At 34.6% G+C, this 16678-nt stretch overlaps 1 protein-coding gene across 7 annotated transcripts in view; it reads right to left on the bottom strand.

The window, feature by feature from the left end:
• AP3B1 (adaptor related protein complex 3 subunit beta 1) overlaps positions 1–16678 on the bottom strand; it is a 264956-nt gene that overhangs the window by 88919 nt on the left and 159359 nt on the right. For 6 of the 7 annotated variants that reach the window (XM_025438344.3, XM_025438347.3, XM_049108352.1 and 3 more), the window contains 3 exons: positions 12115–12226; positions 9266–9428; positions 5735–5882 (listed from right to left, as the gene is read on the bottom strand). In XM_025438344.3, coding sequence (XP_025294129.3) covers positions 5735–5882; positions 9266–9428; positions 12115–12226 — 423 coding nt within the window. The remainder of the gene's footprint in view (positions 1–5734; positions 5883–9265; positions 9429–12114; positions 12227–16678) is intronic. The other variant, XM_025438345.3, reaches the window with a different exon arrangement.

The raw sequence follows: 16678 nt of genomic DNA, 5'->3' as shown, positions 1-16678 counted from the left end.
AATGCTCTTAACATGAAATGTTAAGTGCAAGGATGTTATATATATTTATTTCTACTGACAGATTATATTTTATACAGAGCTTATATATAATTAAAATGTTGCTAATATTTACAAAGAAAATGCACAGTTATGCACAATAAATTATAATCATGGTTTAAAATTTTTATTATTGGGCAGCCTGGATGGCTCAGTGGTTTAGTGCTGCCCTCAGCCCAGGGCGTGATCCTAGAGACCCTGGATCAAGTCCCACGTCGGGCTTCTTGCATGGAGTATTCTCCCTCTGCCTGTTTCTCTGCCTCTCCCTCTCCCGCTTCTCCCTCTGCCTGTTTCTCTGCCTCTCTCTCCTCTCTGTGTATTCTCATGAATAAATAAATAAAATCTTTAAAAAAATTTTATTTAAATCAATGATTATTTACATCTTCGGCAGCTGGTGCACAGACACAAGATATAATCAGAACTGGGACACCTGAGTGGCTCAGCCATTGAGCCTTTGCCTTTGGCTCGGGGTGGGATCTTGGAGTCCCAGGATTCAGTCCTGCATCTCCCTTTGCCTGTGTCTCTGTCTTTCTCTCTCTCTTTTTCTCTCTGTCTTTCATGAATAAATAAAAATCTTCAAAAAAAAAAAAAAAAGATACCATCAGAACTACTGAATCACAGTTAAGGCATGAAGAATGAACTAACAAGGTGATAGTAGATATAACTATTATATGTAGGAACACGCTAATACACTGCCTAGTTTTAAAAACATCAAAGCCTAGATTCAATTAAAACAACTCAAAAGTCTGGTAACTTTTTAAAAAACATTTTAAATAAACCTGTGACCATCTGTTCAACACATAATTTTAACTACAAGCAGAATATAACTTAATTATATCAGTAAAAAATAGGATAAAGTGATATAAATGTGAATCTCTTCCTGATACAATGTGGTCTACATTATTAATTTTGCTTTTCATTCTTTTGTGTTAAAAAGTTCCTTTTACATTGTAAAAAGTATGGGAAAGCACTTAAAATATGGATCTATCAAAAGTAATTTTGTTATAGGTATAATTTGGGGTAAAAGAACTATTTTATAAGAAGGGTTAGACTTAAAATATTTTTCTAACTAGCATATTTCAGAAAAGAACACCTACCAATAAAAATATGCTTGCCCATCTAAATAATTGTCACTGAAAACACGATAATTTTCTTTGGTCATTACTGACAATATCTTCTCTAAGATGAGGACATCTTCTCCAATCATTAACACAAACAAATTTGAGGCCAGAATGTATGACTATAATATATAGTTTTATGTTTTATGGATATGCTGGGGTATAGTGTTGAATGACACATACTTCAAGAACATAAACAACAGTGGTTCTCAGTCTTTTGACTATCTCTACACCATTCACATGAGTAATGTCTTCTCATCAGTAACATTTTTCATTCCATGCAGTCATTCTCAACTAGGAGAAGTGGAGGGACCACTCTCTGATTGAGCCAGTTTTTCCTCAGCTTTTATTTTCTATAATAAGAGAAATGGTACAGAAGGAAAAACAGAGGCATAGAAATGAGAAAGCACACAACACGTTAAGAGAACTACAAATATGTAGTTGGGTATGTATGGATATTTACAAATATCCACTGGGATTAGAACACAGGGACAACTAAGGAAATTTGAGAACAGAGAGATAGGTTTGGCCATGTTTGCCTGCAGAGTTTTTACTGAACTAAAATAATAATGGGGCATCATTATGGGTAACTTTAACATTAACCTGGTAACCATTTAGAAACACTGCGGTTGGGGAATCGAAGGATCACCAATGGCAATGGTCTAAGAGTGAGGTCATGAAGAGCTGATTTAGTACGGTGGTAGGAGGAAAAGAAGAAACAGATATGAGATATAATACAAAGAATCTCTAAGACTTGGCAACTGTGTAAACATATAGGATATAGGAAAAGTCAAAGATAATTCTGGGGCTACAGATCTAGGTACTAGTACCAAACAGTAGAACAAGTCTCCTTCTGGCTATATCAGGTTTTGAGAAATCAGTAGCTCTTAAGAAGTCTAAGAATTTGGTTTAAGTTTAGAAAGAAAAGTTAGAGGGGTTCTAGAGATTTAGAGATGTTTTTATAGAAGTATTTCACTTAAATATTTTAGCTGAAACCATGGGATGGGAGTGAATGAGTCTCACAACGGGAAAAAAACATAGAGAAAAAGACTGAAAATAAGTGGATTCACATTGATTAATATTTTTTTAAAACTGTGTTCCAAGCACTAACTTTGGGGCCATGTTCACACTTAGATGTCAGAGGGGTTAAAAAGTGAAGCAATTAAAGGATTCAAAGGTCAAAGAAGTTAGAAGAAAGGAGATACAAAGAGTTTCAAGTAGTAGAGGAATAGTTACATAAGAAAATTAAGAAGGGTAATAACCAAGAGGTTACTGGGTTTAGGGAAATATAATGGTTGACTTTTCAGAAAGCAGTATCTGTAGGAAGTGGTTAAGAGTGGAAACCTATTTATTTATTTACTTTTAAGATTTTATTCATTTATTCATGAGAGAGAGAGAGAGAGAGAGAGGGGCAGAGACACAGGCAGAGGGAGAAGCAGGCTCCATGCAGGAAGCCCGATGTGGGACTTGATCCCGAGACTCCAGTATCATGCACTGGGCCAAAGGCAGGTGCCAAACCGCTGAGCCACCTGGGGATCCCCGAGTGGAAACCAATTTAAAGGGCTCTAAGAAATAACTGGATTAAGAGACTGTGGATGAAGACTACCTAGATTACTTTTCTGAATTCTCACTTTCATACACTCTCTATTTCTATCTCTCTCCCCTTTCCTGCTCCTCATCCCCCAACTGCTGTGAAAGACTTGAGTGCCTCGGTTGGTAGAGTAGGAATTAATTAGTGGAGAAAGGGACTGACAAGCGCAAATTATCAAAAAGGTCAAAGGAAGGAAGTTTTTTCTTGGCTGAGAGGACAGAAAATTGCTTACTTAGAGCTACACTTTAAGAAAAAGGAGGATAAGAGATTGCATATTAGAGACTGGAGAGAGGCAGGAGACATCCACAGTGAATAGCAGCTCAATCTTCTACAGAGAGGGGTCATACCTGGACATGAATTTATAATTTGAATGGCATAAAAAGAGTCAGAAAAATACAGGAGACAGTAAGTGCTCAAAAAAAATTTCAGTTCCTCTCTGCACCGGCGTTCTGAAATTCTACAATTATTGGTCTCCCAGGGAATTAATATTCAAGTTAAAAAAATGTTAACACTGCTGTTTTATATTTATATAGTGCTTTACATTGATCTTTCATATTTGATTTTTTATAATAGCACTTAAAAGTAGTAGATATTAGCAGTTTTAGTTTATAGATGAGGAAACTGAAGCATAAAGATATTATCTTCCAAAAAGTAGAACACTATACCCATCTCATAAGACCCCATAAAATAAACTGTTTTCAAAGCTATATATTCAAAGTACCTCCAAGGCTTCATTTTCATGCTCAATATCCCCAAAACACACTATCCAAGTGTAAGAAAAAGAAGAGAAACAGTAAAAGTATAGATTTAGTTTGGCTGCAGATTTAAGGCATATGAATTTTCAGCACTAACATACTGACATGCTAAATTAAGGTAAAGCACCCACCATCTGCCTTCATTACTCATAATCTAGAGCAGAAGCCACAACACTTGGTTTAAGGAGGACTTCTACAATTACAAAGCTGCCCATTATTAGAAAACTGGTAGACTTGTAATTGCAGACTATATTCCAAATCACTCAGAAAGGAATAGTAAAAAATAGTTATGGTGGCTCCTAGGTGGAGAATATTCCAAGTGATAAATTAAAACAAATAATCCTGTCTATTATAGATAGGAAAAGGCAATATGGAGAAAATAAGCCATATACACAAAACACATGGACATAAAACTATCAAGAATGTGAGTAAAATCTGAAGTTTTCAAGTCTTATTAGATTATTCCAATACTTTAAAATTTCATACTGATGTTCTACAGGAAAATATTTTCAATTATTAAGAGGCATTGCTCACTGAAATTGTTTGACAAAGAAGAAACAAACTGAAAGCTACCTCTGTAGCTTTCTAATGGGGTTCTAAAACTTTGCTTCTAATACTATGTAGGCACTAAAGTCTACATTTTTCAACTTTTACAAAACTCCCTAAGAATAGGCACTTAATACGCACTTTAATTCTACTCACTTGACATTCATTGATTTCTTGTTTGCTCATTTTTTAAAACACTGATTTCTAATTCTGGGTTGTATTTACTGTCAATTTCTAAAGCTTCTCTCTTTTAAATAACACCTTAAACTTTTAAAATAAATAAATAGGAAATGAATAATTTGATATAAATAACTTAAGTAGGAAATGATACAACGTCAAACCCACTATATGATACATTTTTTATGAGATCAGAATAATAAACATAAAAATCACTAACATGTGATTTTTGGAAAAGAGAAATCTTAGATTATAGATAATAGACACAAGTTTTAAATATAAATTCAAGTTTAAAAAGGGTTTCGTTATATGCAAGAATATTTGCAATAAGGTAAGACAAAAACTAGCTAATTTTCAAACATGCTTATTCTTTTCAAAAATATGTTTATTCTTAAATAATAAATCTCTGGATGGGAGAAGGCAATTATCTACTTCAAGGAACTTATTTTTATCCTTGGCTACTCAGATGACTTATTAAAGGAATTCAAGTTAATAGAAAAAATAAATGAGAAAAATATTAAGTTAAAAAACTGAATTCAGTGAAAGGCAAAGTTTGACCACATTTTCAAAATATGGGATAATACAGTTTAATTACAGAAACTACTGCATTTGAAGCCCAGGACCAACATGATGCCTTGATAGGAAAGGAATAAAAATGAAGTATCAGAAAGATATGCAATAGGTATGAATATTATATTTTATATTAATAACAACATTTTTTCAATTTATACTTCTATTTTTTGCTGTTAGGCAGACAGGTTTCAGTGTTACAAAAAGAACATCAGAAAGCACTATCATTCTATTTCATAAGAGATTCTTACATTTGTTTTTAAATATAGGGCTAATGAATTTTATTAACCATTGAAAGTGTTCTATTACCCCAAATACCTGGTTTTAAAAAGCATTATTTGTCTCAATTTCTTATAATGTATATACATTTATATTACCTTGCTCAATATTATTTCTGTGACTTCCTTTTATTTCCCTTTTCTCAAAAGCCTCCATTGTCACGTGCTAGCTCATAATAAAAAGGGCCCTAACTCCTAACTCTGAGCTCTGTAACTTCAGAGGCAAAGAATGAGATTAAAAAAAGTTTCTTGGGCATTGCTGAGCAACCAGCTCCTGGTTTCAGGTAAGGCTGTGATCTCAGGGTAGTGAAATCTAGCCCTGTCAGGTTATGTACTTAGCGTAGAGTTGGTTTGGAATTCTCTTCTCCCTCTGTCCCTCCGTACCACGTTCTTACTTTCTCTCTAAAATAAATAAATAAATCTTAAAAAAAAAAAAGGTTTCCAATTTCTCTGTAGGGCTGAGTTAACAAAAAGGAAGCAATTATCTAATATAAAAAAACGAATGAATGAAGATGGTATTTTATTTTGTCAGTGACAATGTTAAATTTCTTTTCTCAATGTCTGGATTTTCAACAGAACTTTTTCAAAAGTATTTATTCTTAATTGGAAAAAGGCTATGAGAACACTTACTTTCAATTATAGTAATGTGCAATAATCTCTTACCATAGTAACTTTTTTGGATTCAGATTCACTTTCAGATTCTGATTCTGATTCAGAATCTGATGAACTTTCTTCTACTGAACTAGAATCAGTGCTGGAAGAATCCGAAGTTTTAGATTTTTCATTTTCTTTCTCTTCATCTTCAGAATCACTGTGGATAATAAATTTTAAAATATCAACGTTAAATCCTTTATATGGCAAATCGGAGCTATATGTCCATTTTGCCTATAAATCAGAACCTTTACTAGAGAAATATGTTTCCCTGAAAGTCCATTTTTTAATATGTAAAAGACAATAAAAATGGTTTTAAAATTCCACAGCATATTAATAAAATAATAGAGGTATATATATCAGAACCCAATCAAAATCAATTATATTACCACCTCACATATACTTCAAATGCAAAAAATCATAAAACAACACTAAATGATATCAGTAGAAAACAATTAACAATTAAATGTTTGATTTACCAGGAATATATATTAGGTGCTAATAGAAACAACTTCAAAGATACTTAAGACTGATTTTAAAATGTTGTTTCAAAATGCTAAATGTTCATTCATAAATTTAAATATACATATACTTTTGCTAAAATAGATTTGCACTTTATGGATTGTTTTGTCCAAGAAAATTATTTACATGTATTCTGAAATGTGACTCATAAACTATGTTTATGAGGAAATGCTAACCAGATCAAAAGAGATTTTTTTTAAGAGATTATTTGACAGAGCATACAAAAGCAGAAGAGTGGCAGGCAGAGGGAGAGGGAGAAGCAGACTCCCCACTGAACAGGGAGCCCAATGTGGGGCTCGATCCCAGGATCCTGGGATTACCACCTGAACCTAGGGCAGATATTTAACTGAATAAGTCACCCAGGTGCCCCAACACAGATTTCTTCTAATGCAAAGTCTTACTAAAAATACAAGATAATCAAATATAAACTTTTAAAATAAAATACCAAATGATCAAACCTAAATGCTGATGCTACTCACTCATTCATTTAATAAGTATTAACGGACCACCCACCAGGTGTTGCCAGTAAGTCAGTGCTAAGGATAAGGTATAGACGATCTCTGTGTTTCCCTTACAGTCTACATTCCATTAGAAAATACAGAGAAGATGGCAATGACAATAAAGTATGGTAAGTAATAAGTGATAAAGTATAATGTGTCATGAGAGAGCATCTAAACAAACTTAACCAAATTAGGGAATGCTTCCTAGAGGAAGACACATAAGCTGAGAAATAGGAGTAAGGCAGGGAATAGGGATAGTCTCAAGTAGGGAGGTAGTTCTCCAAGGAGAGGGAATATGTGAGGTAGCCAAATGGTCTTTTTTCAAAGAGAGATGCCTTATGGTCTTCTACATTTTCTCAAAACTGAAGGCCTAGCTCTCTTTCCATGTGTGTGTGTTTTTTTTTTTTTTTTAATACTGTGTCAGGCAGTTTTAGAAACTTCGTATCAATTAGCTAATTTAGATGTTCCAACATATTCTTACTGGGTGTATTATTATTCTATAATATTCAGGAAAGTTAAAAAAACTTGCTCAAGGACACATCACGTGGAGTGGCAGAACTGGAATTTGAACTCAGTTATGCTTCTTATTCTAAAGACCACATTTTCCCCACTACACCATACTAGATCCTTTCAAATGAAAAATACTTTGGAGTGTAAAACTCAAATTTAATCATAATAGTTATGACTACTAAAGGGTGGTTTTAAAGACACTTAAAGCTTGTAGCTTTCAGCAATTATCATTCAGGGGCACCTGGCTGGCTCAGTCAAAACAGCTCGAGACAACTCTTATCCTCAGGGTTTTAAGTTCAAACTCCATGTTGGGTGTAGAGATTACTTAAAAATAAAGCTTTTAGTAAGACTTATCATATAGGTACACCAGCAAAGTTTGAAAAAAAAATTCTAAGAGACAGGCAGAAAAGCACAGGGGGAGAGAGTAGTGAGACAAGGAAAGAAATCAATATTTCCTAGAATTGATTTTTGTGGAGGAAATACGATTGCTGTTTATTAAAAATAAAGTCATGGTAACATCTCAGAGCACATGTAATTATATTCAATGACTAAAAAATATGTTTTTTTTTCCAGTAGCAAAGAATGGCAATTTACTATTCCCAACTCAATGGTTAAAACATGTACTTAAAAATATAAGGTTTTCAATGTATATGAGATTCCCTTTGGTGTAATAAATAATTCTTTTAAATTAAAACATAGGCAAAGAGAAAACTCCATTCCTGAAGGAAAAAAACACACAATGAATCTAACAGAATACACGATTAAAAATTTCTAGCATATTGACTTTTGCTACCTGTAAAGATACTGAGTACACTGAACAAAATTTTCCCTTCCCGGAAATAACATACTTTTTATGAACTATAATCACAGATATTCTGATATTAAACCCGAAGTACAAAATTTCCCTCAAAGGATATTGCAAACCAAGTAAATCCTTCGCTGCAACAAGTGAATGATTCTGCATACATTTAACTTACAGCTTTTAAGATAAGATTTTAAAGGTAAAAGTGTTATTTTGTTATGCAGCACTCAATTTTGATGGGTAATTACTGTTTACCTTACTGCTTAGAGTTTCAGATGTTAATCTAATGAAAAGAATTTACTGGTAACTAGCTTTTTAACTTTGCAATGATGAAAAGCCTGTATTAATTTAACCTACAGATTTCATTTGTTCTGAACAGGAAAAACAATATAAATCACTTTTAAAATCATTAAATCCTGACTTAAATTAATAAAGTCATAATTAGGGCATTATGCTGTGTTTGTTATGGAAGTGGCAGGGCGAGTTGCTTTAATTACTGTCTGTAATAAAAGGAGCAGAGAGCGTACTGCGCCCCAATCAGTGCTGTCAGCCACGACTGAGCTGGGCTGCAAGCTCATCAAGTGAGCGGGCGGCAGGCTCCGAGGGAAAGGGCCATCATGTCTGCAGAGGCCACTCGCTGACAGCAAGGGGGAAAACAGACTCATACAATCCAAGGTATTAGCCCCAATTACTCAAAATTTTAATGACACTTTAATACACGATAATGCTGATAATGGGAGATCTTAAAAAGCGCTAACACTTAAATATCTTATGACCGTCTTCCTTCACAGCCCTTGACTCCAATATTTGGATCATAATCTTTTTACTATAACACTATTTAGAAAAATCAATTGTCTTAGTTACATAATGGCAAAGTGTTGAAGGATTTAATTTTAGCCCTCAGCAAAATTGCTACAAAAGGTAATTAAGTGTTTCATACCTACTTCTTGATCACTTAACTCAGCCTTCCAAGGTTATACCAATTTTCAAAATGTAACCCAAAGATTTGTTCAAGTTCAAAATGAAAACTAACTATAGTAAGTTATAGAATAATGGGAACTAGTATTCTAATTAATTTTACAAAACTCAGTATCTGTTTGGGTAAAAATACATGTATTTTCTCACTTACTTTACAAATTAAAGGGAAATGTTATCCTGGGGGAAAATGCCACAGAATATTTTTTGAAGAAAATTATGACAAAATATTACCTTTTCCCTTTACTTTTGGAGTTCCTCTTGGCTGTTCTTTTGTCTCCTACTTCTGACACACTTTCACTGTCACTCCTATGCTCACTGGAGGAGTCCTCACTGCTGTCCTCACTGCTGTCTCCCTCTTCGTCTTGTTCTCCACTTGCACTTCCAGATTCACTCTCTGAAAAAATATAACCAGATGCTTCTTGATTTAGAGCCATTTAATTATACATAAGGACCCAAGTAACTGTCAATATTCATTAGAAATGAAACCAGATGTTGAATTTTAGATTACTGGACCCCACATGTTCAACTCAATTTCCACACTCTTGTCATTCGGTCCTCCCACACCCACATTCCTGCCACAGTGTGTGTAAGGAGCTCCAAAAGACAGACAAGGCACTCTGAGAGTGAGTGGGGAAAAGCAAAGAAAAGGTGAACTAAGTAAACTAAATTTGAGAGAATCTCATTTTTCAAATCCTTAAGTATTTAGTTATGGCAAAAACTTTTTTTTAAGGAATGTATAAGGATAGAGAAATAATTTTTAATTCTACTGATGGTGAGAAATTTTATTGAGAGAAGGTGGCAAGAGATGAATCCTTTTAGGTATAAATTTTGAGAGGGGAATGAGCCATTTGACTCATTTGTAAAAAATTCAACTCAAAGACAATAAATAAAATTACTAATTACAAAGTTATTACTTATTTCAGGTAGTATAGGAATTTTCCTTAGGTCAAAGAGATCATAAAATTATACTGTGGAGCTATACATTTCCATGTTTTATATACAATTTATAGCATACTAGGACTCTTCCCAGAAGTGATACATGTAGTTTATCTGTGTGTATTTTAAACATGAAGCATAATTTTTTACTATTTGAAATGATTATAGTATAAAGCTGTAGCCTAGATAAGAGGAGACAAACTGTTCCCCCATCTATTATCTACCTGATGAAGGGCCCTTAGCCAGAACATATTACAATAGGTAAATAGTATCTACTTTATGAGGATTGATTTATGCATCACACAGTGAAAAGTTAGGATTACCCATATTCCTTTGGAATAGCATATAGTAGTTAAAAGCATGGGTTTTCAAGTAGGAATCTCTGGGTTCAAATCCTAGCTTTGCCACTTACAAGTTCTAAGACTGAGCAAGTTATTCAACCTCTCTGGGTCTTAGTTTCCTTTCCAGCAATGATGACAATAATACTAGCTACAGAGCTGTTGTGAAGATTTAAGGATTTGAAACATGTAAAGGTGATTAGGACACAACAGTGCCTGCCACATGGAAAGGCATTCATTATCATCAGCTTCTACAAGAGCAAAATTTACCTTACCCAAATTTTATAAAACTGAACAGGATATTTTAAATTTGTTGTGATATGAAAGCTGTGCACATGTATGTATTAACTCAGATAACTGACCTACCCCATAAGTAATGAAAAGAATGATAGCTTCTAAGCTACTTTCTTATGTTAATTACATGGGAGTTTCAAAGGAGTCTGGGTTCAGTTTGCTTCAGGAACCAACTTCAATTTTCAGGTTAGTAACATCTTCCCCACCTTCTTGAAAAGTGAACAAGTTTTCATTCAGCATTAATTTTATGTCAAAGTTAGTAAAATCCTTGAGGAAATTTGTTTATCCTCTAGAAGACGTGCTCACGGGGAAAATCATCTCATAATCTCTAATGAGAAAAGATACCGTTTCCTCCAGTAGCTAGAGTGGAACAACTGCCACATACTCAGATCAATCCATGAAGTCTAAATAGGGTATTTCAAGTATGTATTTTAAAAAGTTAGCCTATGAACAGATAGGAGCTTATGAATAAATATCCATATGGTACACTTTTAATTATACAAACAGATCTTTCCTAATGATCTTATTTCTAAAATTCCCTATTTTTTAGCATTAACACTCTACATTGAAGTATATTCTCCATTTTTGACCTATCATTTCAGAATGTGATACATCACAGATTAATTTATCAGATACAGGAAACAAAGATTTTGATAGGGGAAACTGAGGAAAAAGTGAATGAATTACCTTAGAGTAAGTAATGGATGACCAAGCAATAGTGAAGAGCTCTGGTTTCTTTAAGGAAAAAGTTATAGAAGAAAAAGGTGTCTTTGATCTTGGGTCAGATATGTCTCTTAGGTTAATTGTTAAAAAGAGCGCTAGAAAGTAACTCCAATGTATCTTTCATTACACAAACTGCTCAAAGAATTTTAGTACTGAAGGGCCTTAAAAGCATCTAACTTTGCCTCTGCATTAAACAGAAAAAGACAAAGGCAAGTGCCTTATTTGGTTGGCATAACTAAAATGCAGCACTTCTAAATCCTTCCTGTTTAGCATTCTTTCATTGTATATGGTGTCCTAATCATTTTACCTCTGATTCTTTATAATACACACATTTATTAATTTTAGCTTTACTTTCTACAGGTTCATTTAGAAATAAAAGAGTATAAAATGATAAAGAACAGAGTACTCAATGTTTAAAATAAACTGTACATTTTTATAGAAGAGTTACTTTTAAAGGTCCCACTAAAGGCTTATCAAATATAAAATCATGTTTTTCAATATGCTATAAATATAACAGGCAATGTGGGTTAGAATTTTAAAAAGCATGAGTTTCTGTTTCAACTCTATCATTTCTTAGCTAGATGATCAAGAGGCAAAGTCAAATGAGAAAGGATCAGAAATTACTTAGAAAACTATATAAAATGACATGTGATAGGCATTATAGTAATAGTATAAACTTTATTTGAACCCATTTGTTGAATATTATGTACTAGGCCTTATTGTTTTTTTTGGAGGCACAGCACATAAGCTATAGTGAACAAAGTGTTTTCAATAAATTGTAAACCCCACCACTGTCACTGCTGCTATCAGAAGAGTCCTCTTCCTCCTCAGAATCAGAATAAAATTTCTTAGCAGGATTCTCTTTCTTTGCTTTTCCTGCTGGAGTCCATTCTTTTGCCTGCTTAAAAAAAAAAAAAAAAAAAAGGAAAATTGTAAATACAAATGAATTCTCATTAGGGGATTCAGGCTTCTGGCAAACAATCATTCAGAATACATTGTGAACCCAAAAGAAAGCTGCAGGTCTCAAAAGAGAAAGCAACCATTAGAAGATCTAGCATTAAGGCTGATTCCCCTTTACTCCTAAATAGAGGAACTCGAATCTCAGAGCACATTCTGTTAAATACAACAACCTTATTTTACATATAGTTTTTTTTTTAATTTTTATTTATTTATGATAGTCACACACAGAGAGAGAGAGGCAGAGACATAGGAAGAGGAAGAAGCAGGCTCCATGCATCGGGAGCCCGACGTGGGATTCGATCCCGGGTCTCCAGGATCGCACCTGGGCCAAAGGCAGGCGCCAAACTGCTGCGCCACCCAGGGATCCCTACATATAGTTTTAAATACTTTTGTATTTGGTGGTCTGCAGGAGATCTGAACTAAAGTAATATGCTCTAGAAGAGGTAAAGGCAGTTAAAGGCAGACACCATAGCAGTAACAAGAAATGCAAGATCATAGCTAAATACTGAGGTTAAGCTATAAACACACACCTGAAAACAGTATAGGCAATCAAACCTTACCGCCTCAACGGCCTAAACCCTGGGGTAATCTTTGACTTCTCTCTCTCTCTCTCATATCCTAAACATCTAATCCACAAAAAAGCCTTTTGACAAGTTGGTCCTTTACCACGGGTCAGAGCCATCTCTCAGATCACTGCAACTGCTTGTTTTGCTTCTATTCATACCCCCATTCCCCAACTCCAAGTTTGCTCAACACAGGAGATAAAATGACTAAATTAAAACCGAAGTCTGTGATGAAGCCTCTCTGGAGTCTGAAAGCTTGCCACAGCTTCCCATTTCACTCAAAAAAGCCAGTAGTTACAATAATCTGCTCGTCCTACAGGACCACGCCTGTGTATCCTTTCTCACCTCCTGCCACTGCTCTCCCTCTGGCCCACTCTGTACCAGTACCTCCTAATTCTTCCTTCACACACCTCAGTCATGCTTCCCAGCCTTCCCCAGCTGACTGCCCTTCCCATGCTCTCCCTCAAATAACGGCATGGCTCACTCCACTTCCTTCAAGTCTTTGCACAAAAGTCACCTTGGAGAGGACTACCCTATTTAAAAATTCCAACCTCCCATTGCAGGCACTTCTTTTAAAAAAAAAAAAAAAAAAAAAGATTTATTTATTCATGAGAGACACAGACTGAGGGAGAGAAAGAGACAGAGGCAGAGTGAGAAGCAGGCTCCCAATAGGGAGCCTGATGTGGGACTCAGTCCTGGATCCCAGGATCACGACATCACGACCTGAGCCAAGGCAGGTGCCCAACCACTGAGCAATGGGGACCCAGGCGTCCCCATTGCAGGCACTTCTGATCTTTGCTTTTTTTTTTTTTTTTGTCACAGCACTTATTACTTTCCAACACACTATACAATTTACAAATTTATTGTCTATCCCTGCCAGAACCTCAGCTTCTGGAGAGCAGGGTATTTGAATACTTTGTACACTGATTTATCTCAAAAGTGTCTGGCACAATAATGATGAGTTGTGTGAATAGCTCCTTAAAGACTTTAATACAGTGCATTAAAATAAATTGTTTTCATAATTGTGACCTTGATTTATCAAAAAAAATTATGTTTCATACACAGGGAAATCTGTATTTTTAAGAGGTCAAAAATGGTTAAGACTCATTTATTTATCAAATTTTCAATGGAGTTTCTACTATGTGTCAGTCTGCTAGAGTACATGACAGAGGTTTAAGAATGATCTTCAACAGTGGATGCATATTAAAATCACTAAGAATATCTTTAAAATATTAATACAAACAAAAAATATACTAACACTTAAAAAGCTAATACCTGGGATTTACCTCCACAGATTCTGATTTAAATCGTTTGCTGCAAGTCTCACACAAGTTTGAAGATCTCCATGTGATTATAAAATGCAGTTAGGGTTGTAAAGACCTGATCTAGAGGGCTTTAGGGCTTAAGGTATGTTGCTTAAAAAGATAAGCTTCAATAACCTGGAAAATTACTATATAGACAATAATAGAAAATAAGTAAAAATTCCTTGAATATATTTGAATAAGATACATAAGGTCAGCAGTACTGCTTTCTTTTTATATATGTTAAAATGCTCTGTCCTCCAAGTATGAATAAAGATACTGTTGTATAAACAAAGTTCTCCTATATTTTGTAAACACTGAAGGTCATATTTTTTCTTAAATCCTTAAGACAAGCATATTTTTCTGAAGCCTGATTAAAGTGTGCCATATCAATGTGTGGAAAAAAATTACTTAACTAGATGGCTTTCAGGGTAAGACCAAATCAACAAATAAGGGAAATTAGGCTTCTATGCTCAAAGGGGTAAATTATCTTGACATGGCCATGAGCTCTTTCTTCATAGAGTTTTAGGTTTTAAGCAATAAAAACATTTTAACTTTTTTATGGTCCTTTATGACGATGGTAAGTCTATTATTCTGAGCAAAAGAAGTAATGAGAAAGAGAAGAGGAAGACAACAGTGAAGGACTAATCTGAAAAGTGCTGAGAGGAATAAAATATTAAAAGTAGATGTGTTTATAAAGCAAAATACATTTGATATACAAAATATGGTCTTTCTCTAAGAGGCGGGATGGTCTAGAACCTAGCAAAAAAATTCTAAAGGATCTTTAAAACTTATTGGTATCATAATATAAACAAATGTTATATCCATTATCCTGGAAATGGTAGTGTGCAATCCTAAATGACTTCTACTGCCAATCTTAACTAGGTTCCCTATCAGATTATTTAAACCTAGGTTATATTTCCTAATGGTGAGATGCGACCCTGTAAGATCACTTTATGGTAAAACTAGGATAGCACAGTGTATTATGTGCATGAAATACATTGATGTGATTTTGCAGGAGGGTGATAGAGTGAGAGGCAAGAAAGACTATAAGGAACACTACTTTCAGCACTGTTGCAGCTGCATTTGATAATAAAACTATGTATATTATTTTTATACCTACTTAACATCTCTTATAGTGTAATTTTAATCCAAAATGTCTAAAGACCGGTAGATTAAAACTGCTTTTTGCATAGTTATCAATGGATGGGGACAGTTTTCTTCAACCAGGTTCCATCAGTTTTAATCATTCTCCATAGTAAGTTGCCAATTATTAGAATGCAGTCAGCAAAATGAAAAAGAAATCAACTTGTTTCTGTTGAACTGGATAGGTGAAATGAGCGTAAGAAAATAGGTTAAGTATTGTCCCTGTGAGGTAGTTATGCTTAGAAGAGCACAAGACAATGGAAAAAGCCAGCCAACCAACCAATCCATCAGCCAATACAAGGATACTGCTGAAACCAAATTAAATTGCAGAGCATTGCTATCAATATCTGGGAAAATAGGGATCCCTGGGTGGCTCAGCGGTTTGGCACCTGCCTTTGGACCAGGGTGTGATCCTGGAGTCCTGGGATCAAGTCCTACGTCAGGCTCCCTGAATGGAGCCTGCTTCTCCCTCTGCTTCTCTCTCTCTGTGTCTCTCATGATTAAATAAAATTTTTTAAAAAAGAAAAAAGAAAAAATATCTGGGAAGATAAACTGTTTTATTTTTAAATTTTTTTGGTGGATGGGGCCACAAGGAGGAAGGACAGCATCTAAGTGGAGGGAGGATAAAAGGATGTTTCTCTGTGTGCCAAAACATTATGTACCCAACAATGGAAAAGGACAGGACCACAAAACAATGAGCAGGAATAATAAGAAATCAGGAGAAAGATTCAGTCTTTGGAAGGAATCAAAACAAAGAAAATTTCTCTGTATTCTAGCATCTGACACAAAGTTGCACAAATAAGCAATCTTTAAAGAGTGTGTAAGAGTATGTATATCTGAGTAAAAAACAACAAACTTAGTTTCAAGGAGGAATGGACATACAATTAATTTTAATAACTTTCACATTTGTTTAATAACCTCTAAATAGAGATACTTCGCCACGACATAAAAATGACAGTGCCAAGTACTAAGAATAGCACAGATCTGCAAATGAGCTCAAGCTTCCTCTCCTCATGTTACGTAATAAAATGCAGTAAGTGACAGCAAGAACAGTGGACTCTGAACTGGGTTAGAATCCCAGTTCCATCACTTACTAACTACATGAGCTTGAGCAACTTAAGTTCTCTGAACCCTGGTTTCCTCATCTGTAAAATCGGAATAACAATAACCATCATTTACAGTTGTTATAAGGTTTAAACAAGATAATGTGTGCAAAACATTATCAAAGTACACTGCCAGGGTTTGCTAAACAGAGCCAATAATAGTTATTGTTTCTGACCATGCTTCAAAGCCAGGATAAGTTTGAATAGTTAAGAGAAACGTATTTCTCAAAAGGACCAAATTACATGGCTAGGCCTGTTGTAGAAACTTTTCTATTTAAAG

This window comes from Canis lupus, chromosome 3 (genome assembly GCF_003254725.2).
Source record: "Canis lupus dingo isolate Sandy chromosome 3, ASM325472v2, whole genome shotgun sequence".
In the NCBI taxonomy this organism is placed as follows: Eukaryota; Metazoa; Chordata; class Mammalia; order Carnivora; family Canidae; genus Canis; species Canis lupus.
The sequence above is the reverse complement of the archived record's forward strand: the minus strand, read 5'-3'. Positions and strand labels throughout refer to the sequence as shown.